General features: G+C 39.2%; 1 protein-coding gene across 2 annotated transcripts in view; it reads right to left on the bottom strand.

Annotated features, from left to right (window-relative positions):
• The window catches only part of SLC5A12 (solute carrier family 5 member 12), a 34,227-nt gene that overhangs the window by 4,021 nt on the left and 12,124 nt on the right, over nucleotides 1–18,082 (bottom strand). The window contains exons 7-14 of one of the 2 annotated variants that reach the window (XM_067532148.1): nucleotides 12,590–12,719; nucleotides 12,090–12,178; nucleotides 9,801–9,913; nucleotides 7,613–7,680; nucleotides 6,910–6,996; nucleotides 4,053–4,231; nucleotides 2,686–2,789; nucleotides 1,697–1,821 (exon numbers count right to left, since the gene is read on the bottom strand). In XM_067532148.1, coding sequence (XP_067388249.1) covers nucleotides 1,697–1,821; nucleotides 2,686–2,789; nucleotides 4,053–4,231; nucleotides 6,910–6,996; nucleotides 7,613–7,680; nucleotides 9,801–9,913; nucleotides 12,090–12,178; nucleotides 12,590–12,719 — 895 coding nt within the window. The remainder of the gene's footprint in view (nucleotides 1–1,696; nucleotides 1,822–2,685; nucleotides 2,790–4,052; nucleotides 4,232–6,909; nucleotides 6,997–7,612; nucleotides 7,681–9,800; nucleotides 9,914–12,089; nucleotides 12,179–12,589; nucleotides 12,720–18,082) is intronic. The other variant, XR_010917002.1, reaches the window with a different exon arrangement.

Here is an 18,082-nt window from a genome sequence, read left to right as displayed (position 1 = left end):
CAATATGGCCCCTTTCAAACACCTGTGACACAGAATCCAATAGACCATGTGATTTTTACAGTCACTTTTCAGAACTGAGACAATATGAAGTGACAAAAGCGAGGACTGTACCTCTGTCCCTCCTTTGTGTCATTTGGCTTGTTAATATTTAATCCCAGATATTTTTAAAACATGTACTAATAAGTACCTAAGGCCTGAACCTGATCCCACTGAACTCAGTGCCAAAACTGATGTAGCCTTCAATGGGAACAGTCTCATGTCCTTAGAACGATGCTCCCTCATCTTCTACATAAGACTGAAACAAATGAGCAGATCATAGAGGTCAAGTTTCTTGTTCTATTAGAGGATAGATCATTTCTTTTGGTTGTATCCTAATTTTCATGTTTCTGCTGTAATTATTAATATGTTTGCAAAAATGTAATGTGAGCAAAAAACATTAGGCGACATTATCTCAGAGGGAGTCCATGTTGCCTAATTCTCACTTCCCCCCAGCTCCTGAACCCCAAGTCATTATGCAGTATGCACATTCCACTTACATCTGGGTAAAAGGAGTTAGGGTAAAATTTTCAAAAGTGCTCATTTTTAAAAGGGACTTAGGCAACTAAGCCTACATTTTTCAAAGGTATTTGATCACTTAAAGATACAGAGGGGCCCCTAAGGGGATTTTCAAAATGTCTAGGTGCCTAATTCCCATTGAAATCAAGAGGAGTTAGCACCTCTAATATTTCTAAAATGCTGGCCCACATAGGTGCTTTTGAAAATCCCACTAGAGTCCTATATGCACCCTTCGGCACCTAAATACCTCTGAAAATCTGGTCTTTAAGTGCCTAAATCTCAATGAAATTCAATGGGACTTAAGCTAATACATGTCTGAAGGCTGGTCTTCACTGAGCAGCTCTGTCAGCATTGCCGTCATCGATGCAGCATCATTGACTGAGCGGGTCTGGTAAAGACAAGCTCTATCAATTTCTGAGCATTCCTCCCATCAACTCCTGTACGCTACCAGAACGAGAAGCATAAGCTATGTCGACGGAAGAGTGTTTCCCATCGACATAGCGTGTTGATGACAGTGCGGCTACTTGATGCAAGGTAACTTGCATAATGTAACTTCTGTACCTTGTATCCACAGAGTCGCATAGTGTAGACAAGCCCTGAGTCACATTTGAAAATTGAACTTAAGCACTTGTCATTTAAATACTTTGAAAATATTACCCTAATTCTAATCTTTAGATATGTTTTTAAGACGTCATAGGAAGATTAGTGCCTGTCTATTTTCTTCTGTAGTTTTGTTTCTTTAAAATGTTAAATAATGCCTTGTTTGACCTCTCTTGGCTTTTTGGCTAAGATTATGGTATAACATCTGATTTTTTCTCTGTTGCTGTGTAAGGGGATTATACCATGCACTACAAGAAGCATTGACTTCACATAACAGAGCTTCTTCCTCTCCAGATTCTGTGATCCTTCTGTACCTGGTAAATAGTGACATTGTAACTTGGTTGGGGGCTAAATTATTAGCAGAATAAGGTTGATATTTTCAATTCTAGTCTGATTTCCACTTAACTGTATTCAGCCTTTTCTACTATATGCAGCAGGAATTTAGAATTTGAAGTCTAAATATGATCAGTTTATCAAATACTTTGCACAGCATGTACAGCCTAATTCTGTAGTGGGCTGTTCTGTTATGAAATAGACTCACATGAATTGTGCTGTCATGCTTCACTCCACACCAGCATAATGTTCTGTATTTTTTAGACCAAAAACAAAACAGGTTGCAAACAGGACGTATTAACAGTGGTCGCACATCTTCTCCTTTATCACGGCCTGGAAAGAACAAAGTAGTTGTTAACGGTGTGCTGTATGGACATGTATGAATGTACTGAGCAGAGAAAAGAGACACAAGACAGCAGATGAAGCGAAGATGAATAGTCATTCCATGTACTGAGTGTGGGCTCAAGTGTCCTCTTTGCCCAGATGAATCTCAACTATCATGGTCGAGATTCATATCAGATATCATCTGGCTGAGATAAATATCGATTTGGGGATTTTGTATTAATCTCATCAAGACTGCATTGGGGAGAAGAGGTCAGATGAGCATCTCTATTCATTAATTATGTAACTATCAAGGAAGAGGTTAAACACATGTCTGTTTGCTTCACTTTGACACTGTTTGTGTGTTTCTTTTTAAAATGAAAACTAGTTAGATCTTCCTAATGAAAATGGAAGATAATGAGCTGAATGCTTAGCTGGGCCATGTTCATTTCAGAGCAGTTGAGAGAGTTGGGTAACGTGGACCTAAACCATTTTTCCTGAGCCTAGGGCCACTGGAGGCTGAACCTCTCCACACTGTAAGTTAGTCTGGGCTATGCACTGCTTTAAATTCCACAGCTGCAGAGGTCCCATAGCTATGCCACTTTTAGACTCCCTTTAGGGCAGTATTCTGTCTGCTATGGTTGTTTTTTAACCTTCCAGTCCCATCCAAAGTTAACATAGCCAGGATTTCCTTGGGAAGCATCAGCAAATGGGAATCTACAAGCCAGTTAGACTCAAGTGGTCCACTTTTTGCCTCCACTACTTTCCAATAAGTGTCTGGGTTTCAAGTTTGCAACCTTGTATGTATCTGCAGAATTCTTAAACAATTGATTCTAGTCAGAACTTAATGCAAAAAACTTTTAACAAACAACCAACCTGTTAAAAAGCTTATCAGAAGGCCTGCAATAATGCACCCTAAACAGCCCACAGCACTGTAGTAAAGGTAGGACAAGGAATACCAGGTATCTGCCAGTTGAGGCCTATGGCAGCACAAGAAGAGAGGAAGAATAAATCAGCAATAATTATTGACTTGTAAATGTCCCTCTATAAAGGGAAAAACTATATTGCCTCATGTAAAAAATCATTCCAAATTAACAGAATAGACAGCTTTATACATAGATAACTGCATACACATGACATCAAGAATAGAACACATGTCTAATTGGTTGCATTAGTGAAGTATTCATAGAAATGCATTTGGTCCAGACAACACTAGCATTTAAAAAAATAGTTTGCTTCTGGCTAATGGTCACTGCTAGAACTGTGTGTGTCGCAAAAATTGTTATGGTCAAGTAGCATTATGTTTGTCACACTCCCCTTTCCAAGTAATTATAAGTGCAGGTAATTTAAGGCCCAGTCTTGAAAGTTTCTGAATGCCAGTTCTGCCATTTAATTAATGCTAGATCCACAGTTTCAGACCCTTTAGTCTTTTAACCAGCCCCTTATATTTTATTAATAACTTTTCATGCTCTCCACCATGCTGGAATCTATGGTTCTCTTTTGTATGTTCTTCACACCTCTTCCATACTACAGATACACCTAACATGTTTCTGGAATTGTGCTGAGATGGAATTGACTTGTGCCTGCTCACTTAGTGTCTTAGTGATACCTGGTTTGGCCTTTTCTTTATATTAGCTAGTGAGCTGTATATATGTTGAATGTGTTCCTGTTACTTTTAAAGGCTCTTTAAAACTCCCACTGAAGTCAATGATTAGCTTTCCCATTGACATCCCTGGGAGTTCAGTAGGACCCTAAGGAAGGTACAACATGGTGACTCAAGTGAAAATCAAAAACTTTTCACAAGGTGAACCACATCATAGATCATTTTATGGATACACTCTCTGCCCCCCCCCCCCCCACCACACACACACATTCATAATCCTGGAACATCCTGCAGCAATGTGATTATATGATGGGGTTGCCTGCAGTAGCAGGGGACTTGATTCCATGACCCAGGAAGTCGCTACTCCTATGATCTTAATTGTTTACAAGGAAAGGTAATACTTGGGATGTATTTCAGCTGTCTTTTGTGTTATGTAGCACCTGGAGGAGAACATGCATCGTGTGATCAGCTAGCTGTCTGAAGCGTGCCCTCAGACCACTGAAGTTTCATGGAGCACAGTTTGCGTAGCACTGCTGTAGCCCAGACCTGATATCATGAAGTAAGTATTTCTGTATAACAGAATATTAATTTCAAAAGCTCCCGTTGTGTCAAAACCACACCAGAAAACATGAGAAAATACCTGATTGGAGGTAGAGTAGGAGCCAATGTAGTAATCATCTCTGTGCTATTAGCTAGAGTGCAATTGGTGGTTGATAAGTGCAGAGGAAGGGCTTTTGAAGGTGGAGCAGGGTAAACAAAAGCTCCAATAGCAACCCAGAATGCTAAGATGATCCCAGTCAATAGGCCTCCTATGGCACCCTTAATTAAAGCAAGATATATGATTAGAGAGAACAGAAATATATCACTGCACACTTTAAATGAGATGATAATGGCTTGGTCCTGAATTTAAAAACCCCCATTTGTTTCAAGGGTGCAGAATCACCTTATTTGGTACAGTAGGTCAAAAATTGGACTGGGGCATTGTTAGTAAAAATATACTACTTTTTAATTGAAACTTGACACTTTGTCAAAAGTTTGAATTCTGAAAAATGCTGACCTTATCTATTGTCAGCTGTGATAATGAAACAGTAGGGCAGAATTCAAATGAAAAGACTGTTTGCCTGGATCCTGCGCTCTGAATGGATAAAACTAGCTTTTAAACCCAGTTATGAAAATTTACTCAGAAAACAGCCTGTTTGCTCCCTGTAAAAACTAATATTCCCCTGTGAAGCTCCTTCATAGTGATTGCACCTTTAAAGTGGACATTTTACCATGGTATAATGCCTTCCTGCTGCATATTCTGTTCATTCTTCACTGCCTATACTTAATAGATATTAATTGAATAATAAATATAGCCATAGGGATTGATATTATTTTTGCCTGTTTAGTGCTTTATTTTGTTGGGAGATTTAATTCAAATAGAGAGTGGTTGCCATTAGACAGTCAATATTTGCCACATAGTGATACCTGAGCTGCCAGAGTTATTTCCTATTCTAAATGTAGGGAACTATTCTCAGTGTGTGGTAGTAACTGGCAAATGAGAATTTTATAATGGTGGCAGATGTAGCAGGGCTTTATTCAGCCAAAATCTAAATTAAGCAGATTTTGCAATAGAGGCTCCAGTAATATTTTCTTCACACTGGCTTTGAGTTATATGACCGAATCGTAAATGCACAGTTTCCCACATCCATGACTATGGAAACACAGTTGTATAAATAAAGTAGTGTTGACTGAACTAAATATTCTGCAATGGTGGAATCCACCCAGCATAGATGGACCACATGAGGTCACTGGTGTCCCCATGCCAACCTATTCTAAGGATATTGATTTGGAGGTAAGCCAGGGAAGGACCATTAGATCCACACATACCCGTGACATACTATTCCCAGTGTGACATCCTGTACTCCATATTCACCACTTTTATATGGTTGATATATTTTGCATAAAGAATGTCTTGTGAGATATTGTTTGAAAACACATAATCTGCTGAACATCATTGTTTTCTTAAAATGTGTGTAACAACACTGTGAGTAAAGCTGAGATTTTACTATATGTTTGTTACTGAAATATGTTGTAATTCTGGGGAACACTCACAGACTAGCTCCTCAGAGACAACAAAGGACTGACCACAAGTGTTAGAAAACTATTAACGGCCGAAACAACCATTCACCAGCAGGGGAGACTGTAAACAAAAAATTTACATGTCATCTCTGAGACAGCTAAAACTTCATGTACACAAGAGGGTTACACAAGAAATTTACAATTCACTTGAAAGGAATATTGAATCTCATGTACACATGGGAATGTTTTGTCTACCCCACTGGGGGGTAATTCTCAAAGAGAGGAGGAGGATATAAAAATAAGAGACAGTGACCTCCTCATCACCTCTCTTCCCCCATATCTACTCATAGCAGCAAGATCTCTTGAAAAACAAGGTGCATCATTTAACTGGGGGGAGTGTCCTGGCCTGGAGGTTTTTCCAGCAACTTCAAATTTCTGAAAGATTTTGGGTGAGTGAAATCTTTTTGCTTTGAAATGTATTAGTCTTGATAAAATTTAGGAATTAGCTTGTATTTTTATCTTTTTATTTCTTTTGTAACCAACTTGGACTTTTATGCCTTATAAATCACTTAAAATCTATCTTTCTCTAGTTAATAAACTTATTTTATTCTTTTAGCTAATCCAGTGTGTATTTGGATTGAAGTGCTTGTGGAACTCCTCTTGAGACAGCAAGGCTGGTGCATACAATCATTCTCAATGTTGGAACGATGGACTATCTATGAGCTTGCACTGTTCAGTAGTGCGTTGGATAGTGCAAGGTGCACATTTCTGGGTGACAAGGCTGGGACTAAGAATTTGTGGGCCTTGCCCTGTATGTGGTTTATGGCTGGCTGAAAAAGCATTCAAGTAACTTAGCTGGAAGAGACTTCGCATGCTAGTGGCTGTGTGTGAACAGGAGGGATTTGCTGTTCACCAGCAAAGCAGTGTAAATGGTACCCTGGCTGAAGAATTTAGGGGACACAGCAGTTCAGTAGTCCAGGTTGTGCCGTGGAGAATGTCTCAGTACCCAAATCCAGTGGAACCCCCACATAGGAAGCACTAAGGGTCAGCAATTGTTATTTCAGCCTGTGAACTAAGAGTAGCTACTGAATGGCTAACTCATAGCCTGCTTCTGGGGGAGTAGGGAGGGTTGTGAATTTCTTCAATGGTTTTCTGAATAAGGTCCAAAATGGAGGAGCATCGATAAATGGGGGCGGGGATAATCTTTAGTAACAGCCCTCTAAGCAGGGCACAGAATCTGTGGATCTGGGACTGTCATTTTGTGTTTGTATAGCATCTAGCACAATGGTGTCCTGGCCTTGACTAGGGCTCCTAGGTGCTATAGGAAGCCAAATAGTAATAATAACAATAACAATAATAGTAATAATAATAAAAAAAGGCTCGTATAAATGAAGGACCAACAAGTGGAAACTGAGACAATTATGGTCACCTCTTACCTTCCAATTAGCACAAGGAAACACAATTCCCAATGTAAATAATCCTAGCATGGGCCCACCACACATGCCATGAATGCTGAGTGCAGCCTGTTGAAACAATGCACAGGAGGCATTTTAGAGGGCTAATCAATGTCGATTGATATGTCCACAGCCTCATTCTTATAACAGTTTTTTATGTTCTCATTCCAAGGCATGCAGAGCACGGATTTCTGCTGTGTAACATTTTAATGGCAAATTATAAAATACATCACGTTCCAATGTCAGTATATTGTTAAAGAAGAAACATTGTGATTGATATTTTACCTTTCCAATGATAAAGTGAATAAGGAAGTTTTTGCAACGATTGCCCTTGTTATTTTTGTTACTGGTCACAGAAGTTAATTTAACATTAAGGTGCCAGTGGCAATACATATATGAAGCTGGAACTGAATGTCGGTAAGGACTCAAACTTGTTCCCATTTACTTTGGTTGTTCACGTTTGCACCCAAGAAGCAGATTCCTTCTTTAAATGGATTAACAGATGCACACATCCTGCTAGTTGAGTGCTTAATATTATTGTTATTTATAGTCTGTTTATTAGTTACACAACACAATTTATCTTTCACAGAAAATATGATTTACATAGAAAAGAGAACAAACAGGTTATCAAGATCAATTTTTTTTTAGTTTGTAGACTTCAGTGAGTCTCTGGATATTTAAATACCTGTACAACTCCTCCCAGAAGTGATGCTGCCACAGCCATAGAAGTACACAGCACTCCAAATACTATACCTGAAAGATCAATGATTAGTATTAGCAGCAGTTATGAGTACATCAGTGACCAGTGGCATAGACTTCCTGAAATTGTTCTGCAGCTTTAAGATCATCTGTGTGTGCAAAGGAAGGAAGTTAGCGAAAAAATAGTCATCTCCATTTTTTTCAGTTTGTTTAAATTTTGCATTTGACAGCCCTTTCTGTATAATTGGTTTCAGTTCATCCTGACCACTGTCCTGTCTCATGCCACTAGCAAGATGGCAATGCTCTCACACGTTGCTCTGTGTGGAGCTCATATGAATGCTCCTTCCAGGGTCTGCAAGGGAATGTTTAGAGTAACAGCAGCAGCAAAGCTGAAACTGAAGAGGTCACAGGCAGACAAACGGACAGAGATGAAGGGTCTGAGCGTGTTTGATGGTGTCACCCTACATATGATCTTAATGAAAATCTGTAGGAGAGCAGCAATATCCATATAAATATTCTAAAGGTATTTTTACAAGTTCAACACACAGTTTTTAAAGGATATACTGTCAGAAATTTGATTTTTAAATTGACTATTTTGAATATTAACCTGACAGTGATCCTCTAAAAGACATAAGGTGGACAAGGTAATATCTTTTATTGGACCAAATTCTATTGGTGAAAGAGACAAGCTCTCTCAGGGCTCTCTCAGGGCTCAAAAGCTCACCTGAAGAAGAGCTCTGTGTAAGCTTGTGTCTCTCACCAACAGAAGTTGGCCCAATAAAAGATGTGACCTCACCCACCTTATCTCTCTAATATCCTGGGACCAACACAACCACAACAACACTGCATAGTGATTCTCTAAGACAGGCTACATATGATTTATAGCTGCCATTCTGTGGTATCTGTGATGTGGTGTCCAGCCCACACAGGACTGGAAGGGATTAAGGTGGCCAGGTAGGCCTATTAACTCCACAGGCTGCACCTGGAGGAAGAGCCAGGGAGCAGGGACTTGACTACAAGCAGGCTCAGCTGGGCAGGAACAGGCAGGGCTTCTATAAACCCAGGGAGCAGGCAACAGATGGGGTGGCCGGGAAAGGCTGCAGTCACGCCCTGGGAAGAGGGAATAAGGAGTTGGAGGTGGTACACACAGAGAAAAGGGGAAAACCAGAAGAGTGGGAAGCAGTTCAGTGAAGAAGCAGCAAAGGCTGAGAGAGTAAATCCCAGAACTGCTGGGTTGAGGGTCCCTGGACTGGAGCCTGGAGTTAGAGGGTAGGCCTGGGTTCCCCTACCCGCCACTGGGGAAGTGACACCGGCAAGGCAATGAACTGGAAGACTTCCTGAGTCATTGTGGGAGTGACAGAGACTGTGAAGTACTATACCCCAGAAGAGGGGAAAACTGAGTGATATGGCTGGACGGCCAAGTCACAAAGAGGACACTGAGGTTCCTGAGGCGAGAGAAGGGCTGCAGACCAGCAGGGGAGATGAAGTGTAAGCATGCAACTGCAGAAGGGGGCAGTGACCTCTCAGAGCTAATCCCGAGAGCGGTCAGGAGGAGGCGCCAGACTAGTGGTGAGTGGAGCTCCCCATCACAGTATCACAAATGAGTTTTCCATGAGCTTCCCCAGTGATTTTAATATTAAAACGTTAATAAACTTTTTAAAGGAGTTTGACATAGTTCCTTGTTCATACACATAAATGCAAATAATTTCATCCTGCAATAATTAACTTTACTCTTGTATTCACTTTCGTTCTCACAATGTACATTTTCATCATGCTACGTGAGGCAGACACTGACACAGCAACAGGCGGCATCTTGATGCACTATGAGCAGAGAATAGATTTGAAAGGAAATCAGCATTATTATATTATTCAAAAACTAGATGGAATACTAAGCTGTATGTTTTACTTCAGAAAGAAAACAAGGGAGCTGCAGAAGTCATAGTACATATATTTATTAAGTCACAATCTTGATTACTCCACATTTTACTAACACCTTATTTTAGGCAAGTGATATCAAGAGCTCATTGCATAAATACCATAAGCACTCAAAAACTGCTAGTTTGTGTTGATATATATAGAGAGAAAGGGGTCCTGACTAGACAAGAGGGGTTAAGAAAATATTTGTGGCTTTATGATAAATATGCATAAGTACAAGATCCAGCTACTGTACCTACATAAGCCTTTGCTGACCCAGGTGCTCATTTTTTCAGAGAGATTTGGCATACAGTTCTTGACAAAATCCTCAAATGTTACTGTTGCTAGCGCATTTATGCTCGCAGCCACAGTGCTATAAAAACAAACATTTTAGAATAATGTAAAATTATTATCATATTAACAGAAATAACACCCCCAATAACATTATGCTGATCCAAAATGTGCTGGCCAAAATATTAACAGCTGAATCATATTGTTTATGATCTTCAAGAAATGTTCACGGTAAAGACTGGTGGATTGGCAATTATTTCTTTTTTCATAAGCATTCACTAAGCTGTCATTCTGTGGGTATCACATATGATATAATTGATTAAATGACTACAGAGTTTAAGCCCCATGACTGGGACTTACTGAGACTAGCAAAATCATGAGCACAAGCTTTTAGTTTCAGACTGTAACAGTGAAAGACGACGACTTTGGAACCATTCCTGCTGCAATCACGAGAGGCCTTTCATCTATGCCACATTCAGTGCTTACTCAGAACAAGATAGAAATGCCTAATTAATACACACACTATCAAAACCCCAGTTGCCCAAACTGCACAGACCTTTTCAGTGTTTTCAAGAAAGTCAAATAAGCACATTGCTAACTTAGAATTTTAAGGGCATGACATAAATACTGCTGATACCATATTGTTCTGCAAAACATCATAATGAATGAAGTCCAATTTGGCAAAATTCTCCAAAGAATGTTTCATTTCACACTATCTAATACATCATCTATTCTTAGACCATATTGCCCAGAACTATAATAGCTCTGCCTTTCACAAACTCTGTGCCAGATAAGAACAGTAACTACTCAGCATAATTTTGACACCCTTGCTCATGCTGAGTAAGACTTTACTTAGCAAGTAGTCCGAGGGAAGTTGTTGTTATAGCAGCGACAGTATGTTAGATTCTTTATTCTTTCATCAGTTATACACATGCAAACCCATTAGTGTTAACCTGAACAAAATGATTACTAAAATAATAATATGAATTAAGTGGACCTTCTTGCTCACGTTCGGTTATATCTCCCTCCACAAATACTATCATTCATTTCATGATTTTATTATATGGCACCAACAATATGCAGAGTGTTTTGTTCCACACTCATTTAGACCCATGCTGCCCTACTGAGGTCAATTTTCACAAAATAATGACTAAAATAACTTAAATACATGGTGCAAACGTATTGTAGAAAATGTGTGTTGAGCATTCCTTTTAGCAATGGATTTTTTCTTCAAGATGTGGAAGAATTTAAGCTTGTTGTAAGATCCCCATTGCAGTTATATTGGTGTAAATCCACTGACTTCAGTGGAGTTGCTCTGGATTCACACAATGCAACTAATCAAAATGTCCCAATGAGGTTACTTGGGTATAACTTATGTCTACACATAGGATAGTTCACATCCCGTTCTTAAGGCACTGCAATTAACTGAGTATAGTATACATCTGAGAAATAGCAATTTTATTGACTCACCTATCCCAAGGAATTGAATGGAATTGGTTTCATATGAATCAAGACAATGGTGATCCTGACATGACTGTGCAGGGCACAGAAGCATGAGTGTGGTAATTCTGAGATAGCTTTTATGAGCTTGAGTCTGTAGAACTCTGCCTGCTGCTAGTATGGACTTCAACCTTCCATCTCTTTCTACCTTTCCTTTGAACACTGATGTTGTAATTGCTACTGCCTACAATCCAATTATTATTATCCAATACCCTGCACAGTCTGAGGGAGAACACACAGCTACAATGATTTCTCCAGACACATTTTTTTTCTATTTTGTCCACGTATTTACATTATTTTTGTAGTTGTTCAGCTAGATTCACTGAGGTGGCCTCCATTTGTTTTCTAATTGTACAATTGTACCAGTCAAGTAAAATAAAAGGGATTTAAATCTTCACAGCTGCTGCATTAGCTCAGCAGGCTGAGCTTCATTTAAAGAGGAGATTGGTATTTCTCCAAATTTTCCATTCCCTTGTTTGTGTTAATAATGTGGTTCTTGAACACACTTGAAGGGGATAGGAAAATATAACTGCCAAAGCATACTCAGGCTCTAGCACAAATGTAATGTAAAAAAACAAACAAACCCACACTACTGCAGCATTTCTTAGCTGGGAAATTATGTTGCATTTTCATGTTTAGCATTTTGATCAGTGTTTGGTTTGGTTCTTAGATGGACTGTTAGTTTTGCCAGCATTCGCATAGTCAAAGAGGTATATGTAATGGCACCTACTAGAGAAAACACAATTTCAGACACAGACCTGAGGGTTCCGCTGAATGCGCATGCAACAAAGAGTCCTGGGAGTCCTGGCATTGAGGAAAATATGTCCATAACAAAATAAGGCATCAGCTAGGAGAAAATAAACACACAGAACAAAAGAGGATATTAACTGGGACATTTTCTGACTGTGAAAATGCAATAGCTACTTCTAATCACATTGTGATATAAAAGCCAGGAGTTCAACAGAAATCATCATTCAGCCACCTCAAGTCTAACTGATAAACCAAAAAAAAAGAAGAAGCCTTTATGCCATACTAAACCAATACAAAATGAGATAGTATTTGATTGTGGCATAAATTAAAAATCTAAAATTGATGCATGGCACAGGAAAATTAACAGCATTGTCATATTGTAGAGCCCAATTCAGCACGGCACCTGCCTAGATGTAAGCATGTGAATAGTTCCATTAGCTTCAACTGGACTTTGCAGTCGGAGTATAACGAAAATCTTTCTATTTACGCCATTAATCTAAGTCTATACCTGATCAGGTGCTGAAATGAAACCAGCTGTCCAAGGATCGCAGTTCTTAAAATGGGAATACATCACCAAGCCTGAAAAGACTGCACACACTAGGATTACCCAGAGTCCCACTAAATTAAAGTACAGTGCACTGAAAAGAAAGAGAGACAGACCGGTTTATGTCCAATTCAACACAAATATGGCCAGGTTATTACTGGCTACCCATGTTCTTTTCATACATTTAGACAAACTCCACTGAAAATAAGTGATACCATCTCTTCATTTCTTGGCTGGTATGAATGTTGACATTCTGGGGGAGCATCACTTTTAAGATAAACTATATTTAAGGACAAATGTAAAGGAGTGTATTGTTTCTGGTACAGTTTCAAGAGGCAGATTTACAATGAACCACAATTCCGATAAAAACAGAAGCCAAACTGAAGAGAAATCTCTCTATGGCCCTTCATTCATACAAGCCTTTAAAAACTGATTTACTTTCTCAAAAGTTGTTGCAACTCTGTCTGGAAGTCAGATGGAATATTATTTTCTTCTGAATTGTGCCCATTTATAATTTCACCATAGAAACTAACCTGCCTTCCTGTTCAGCAATTATTTGAGGTAGACCTGAATGATAGCATTCCACTCTTAGGGTTTTCTGTCTATAGTTTAGAAATGTTAGATTCCTGCGAGCTGTGAGATCTCACATAATCTACATTGCCCTTCACTGACAAACTAGCCATGGACGAATCCAATTCAAAATTACGCTCCTGAGTTTCAAAACTCCAAAGACCTCTCTCACATCTTAGCAATCTATCCTTTCTGCCTCTGGGCTCGCTGTCCCAAGATTCTTCACAGTCAGTGGTCATGCTTTCACTTGTTCCGCCCCCGCGCCCCCCCCCCCATCTCGCTGAACTCCCCTCCCCCACCCCGGGACACTGTGTTACTTTTTTTTTTTCTTTTAATCATATTTTAAAACTTAATTTTCTTCCCATTCCTTGAAGGAGCATTGTGAGATAATGTGTGTTAAGGACACACAAAATGTATAAATGACTGACTGACAACATAGAAATGGTACTGTGTACAGCCCTAGATCCTCACCTGTGCTGTAATAGATTTTCTGCCCCCAAGGTGAATTCGCATTAAATAGCACTATGACCCTGTAAAAGAAAGATCCCCCTCCCTTCTTGTAGGACAGATGAGATTTTTAGTCTTTACAACTATATGCTGTCTTGATTGTATAGCCATATGTGTCATAGATAGGGATGGGTGAACTAATTTGGACAAAATAAGAACCAATCTGAATCTGTGGCTGTTGCCCAAACAAGTCCTAAACCTTTTTATGGCTTCAGAAAGATTTGAATAAGTTTCCCTTCTCTCATGAATGGTAGTTGGTCTGAAAGCCCCCCTACTGAGCTCTACTGCTGCTCCACATAAATCTTGTTTGTCCCAGAGGTTGGTATTTGACACGTAAGGTTTATTTTGGGAACCACTACTCTAGAATGTAAGAGACCCTCTGGCTACTGCTTCATTTAATTTCCCCTGAAGCAAGTTGTCCAGATAGTTGTCCTCCAAATGGAATTCCTGTCATGGAAGGAGGATCCTGCAGCCTGCTGCCAATCAAACTTCTCTCCTTCCGCTGCTGGAGAAAAACCATAAAGCAGATCTTTGAAGACAGGCATTTTGTTTTAATCAGGGAGGGATTGTCACATGTGGAGCTGTGGGAATCATTTGCAACAAATAACTTATGTAATGAATTTAGGCTTTTTATGATTGTGGAACTTCTAGAAGTAGATTGTGGTTTCTTTCAATGTCTTCATTGTTCAAAATTATTTGAAGAATAATATCTTTTTAGATTCCTTATTCTTTGACATATATTTGACGTTTGAGAGATCTGACCGTGTTGTTTAGTTGAGAAAGGTCAAGTGACGTCATATGGTATTTGCTGTATTCCTTTACTGAATAAGTGTGTAGGCACTTCTTGTCAAATACCTGTTTGCATGACTTTAACGTTTAATTTGAATGAATGATCATGTGTGTGATTCTGAAATTCACTTCCTGCAAATTTTTGTCAGGAAAACTCAATTTTTTACATCCTCACAGAACGTGAACCTCAAAATGAATATGACCAAAGTTAATTCATTTACAAAGTCAAACATTTGAGGAAAACCTTCTTTGCATTATTTAACCAGCTCTAGGCACTTGGGAGTAAGGCAGGTTCATGAACAGATTTGGATCTTTTGATATGTTGTATGTCTTGTTATGTACATACTAGTGCTGTTTAATGATACGGTTTATTCAGATATTTATAAATTAAAAAGATTTTCCATTTTTTCAAAAATACTGTAGATGCCAATTGTCATGTACTTCTGTACCAGATAAGAACTGGTCACAGAACTTCCTTCTGAGAAAGACAGACACCAAATGTATTCATCATTAGACCCTCTCTCTAATGCTCTGCCAGATATGGGTGAGGTTTAAATTAGGGATGTAAAAATTAGTTTAATTAAAAATCCGTTTAAGTACTTTAAATAACGTATTTCACACACAGTGCCACCTGGTGGCAGAAAAGTATTACAGTGAACAGTGAACAGTTTAGCATTCCATTATACCTCCCCCTTTAAGTTCTACATTCCCACCCATTTACAATATTTACACTAACACACTGTCTTTGAAGTTCATTACTTATCAGTCTGTAAAGTGTCTTTGAATCTACTGGTTTTCTAGTTACATGACATGAACACACAACAACTTGATCTGTCCATTTGTTGCAATGACTGGCTGTGGTTGGTTTGGAATTTATGCCTCAGAAAAATATGATTCATGAAAGAGCATGTTTTCATCAAAGAATTCAAGAACTAGAGTAAAATGCTGAATGTTTTATAAGATCTCCGCATATATTAACTGAAAATTGTGATTTTTGGAATGCAACACAGGAAAGTATCAGAGACAGGCGGCTTATTGGGTTAAAAGAGAAAAACATTTCATAGCAGTTACAATTGAAGAGAGATTTAATCCTAGCCACAGCAATTCAAATACCAAAACAGTCTGAAATGGTGAAACAGCAACACCTAGGAAAAACTTGAAAAACCTGAAACTAGCTTAGAAGCTATAAAGAGGTACTTGAGTGTTAAAGGTCATTGCCACAAAACCCCTGAGGCAAGGAAAGAGACTTTCAGGCTCAGAGGGACAAATTCCAGCCTACATGCCCAAGGTGTGGAAAAAGTCATAGCGCACCTTTTACAGCTGTTTGCCACACCAAAGCAGTCAGGGAACTGATTCCTATTACAGATAATCAAGAGCCCTTGTTTCTGGAATCTATCTCTTGTGTTGACAAAGACCCTGCCTGGAGAGTAAAACTGAATATTCATGGCAAGACTATTGACTTTAAAATTGACTCAGCAGCTGACATCACAGACACAGTCAGCCTTTAGTAAGGCATTTGATAAGTTTCACATGGAAAATTATTAGTTAAACTGGAGAAGGTGTGGATTAATATGAGAACTGAAAGGTGAATAAGGAGCTGGTTAAAGGGAAGACCCACAACAGGTCATACTGACAGGTGAGTTGTCAGGCTGGAGGGAGGTTACCAGTGGAGTTTCTCAGGGATTGGTCTTGGGACCAATCTTATTTAACATTTTTATTACTGAGCTTGGCACAGAAACTGGGAGTGTGCTAATAAAATTTGCGAATGACACAAAATTGGGAGGTGTTGCCAATATGGAGGAGAACCAGAATATCATATAAGAAGATCTGGGCAACCTTGAAAACTGGAGTAATAGAAAATGGGATGAAATTTAATAGTGCAAAGTGCAATGTCATGAACTTAGGGACTAACAACAAGAATTTCTTGTAGGAACTGGGAATTTATGAGCTGGAAGTGACAGAGGAGGAGAAATACTTGAATGTATTGGTTGATCACAGGATGACAATGAGCTGCCAATGTGATGCAGCTGTGAAAAAAGATAATGCAGTCTTAGAATGCATCAAGTGAGGTATTTCCAGTAGAGATGGGGAAGTATTATCATCATTATACAAGATATTGTTGAGACCTCATCTGGAATACTGTGTGCAATGCTGGTCTCCCATGTTTAAGAAAGATTAATTCAAACTGGAACAGATGCAGAGAAGGGCTACTAGGATGATTTTAGGAATAGAAAATCAAAGAGCTTGGCTTGTTTAACTTAACCAAATGAAGGCTTAGAGGAGATATGATTGCTCTGTATAAATACATCAGAGGAATAAATACCAGGAAGGGAGAAAAGTAATTTAAGTTAAGCACCAATGTGGACACAAGAACAAATGGATATTAAATTGGGCTATCAACAAGTTTATGCTTGCAGTAAGGTGGTTTCTATCCATCACAGAAGTGAAGTTCTGGAGCATAATTCCAAGGGGAGCAGTGGGGGCAAAAAATATAACTTGTTTCAAGACTGAGCTTGATAAGTTTATGGAGGGGACAGTATGATGAGACTGCCTACAATGGAATGTATCTGCTCTGCATCTCTAGAAGTAAATACCTCCAACTGCTGGTGATGGGACAGTAGGTGGGGAGGGCTCTGAGTTACTACAGTGAATTCTTTCCCAGGTGTCTGGCTGGTGGGTCTTACCCACATGCTCTGAGTCTAACTGATTGCCATATTTGGTGTTGGGAAGGAATTTCCCCCGTGTCCAATTGGCTGAAACCCTGAGGTTTTTCGCCTTCCTCTGCAGCATGGAGCACAGATCACTTACAGGTTTAAAATAGTGTAAATGATGGATTCTCTGTAACTTGAAGTCTTTAGATCATGAGTTGAGGACTCCAGTAACTCAGTCAGACTTTATGGGTCTATGACAGGAGTGGGTGGGTGAGGTTTTGTGTCCTGTATTGTGCAGGAGATCAGACTAGGTGATCATGATGGTCCCTTTTGGTCTTAAAGTCTATGAGAACCTCTTCCAGAGCTGAAGTCACTTGACACAGCTTTGATTAGCCCTGAAGGTATTCTAAACTTCATGGGACAATTCTCCATAGAAACAACTTACAAAGAAAAAAGCTATACATTCAGACTGTATATGATCAAAGGACCAACAGCCTTGTCAACCTTAGCGTGGCACCATGATGATTGGCCTAGTAAGAAAGGTGGAAGAACTTGATGAAATATTTGGTGATATTGGACTTTTCAAAGGAGATCCAGTACAAATGCTGAACCATGAAGTGTACAAATGCCTCAGTCTAACTGACCTTGGAAGAGACTAGCTACCAATTTATGTTAATTCAGGGGACATGATTAACTGATTATTGTGGAAGATTTTTCGAGGTATGTAGAAATAGCATCCTTGAATGACGTAACATATTGCAGCGTTATTGCGAAACTGAAGTGCACTTTTGCTCATTTTGATATCCCAGAATAACTAGTGACAGACAACGGATGACAATTCATTGCAGCAGAATTTATGTCATTCTGAAGGAAATATGATTTTGATCATGTTACTAGCAGCCCACATTACCTGCAATTGAATGGAGAGACTGAGAGAGCT

The sequence above is a fragment of the Emydura macquarii genome, unplaced genomic scaffold (assembly GCF_026122565.2).
Source record: "Emydura macquarii macquarii isolate MOO-44397 ecotype Brisbane River unplaced genomic scaffold, CSIRO-AGI_Emac_v2 contig_3240, whole genome shotgun sequence".
NCBI classification, from domain to species: Eukaryota; Metazoa; Chordata; order Testudines; family Chelidae; genus Emydura; species Emydura macquarii.
Note: the sequence above shows the minus strand (reverse complement) of the source record. Positions and strands in the feature narration are given on the sequence as shown.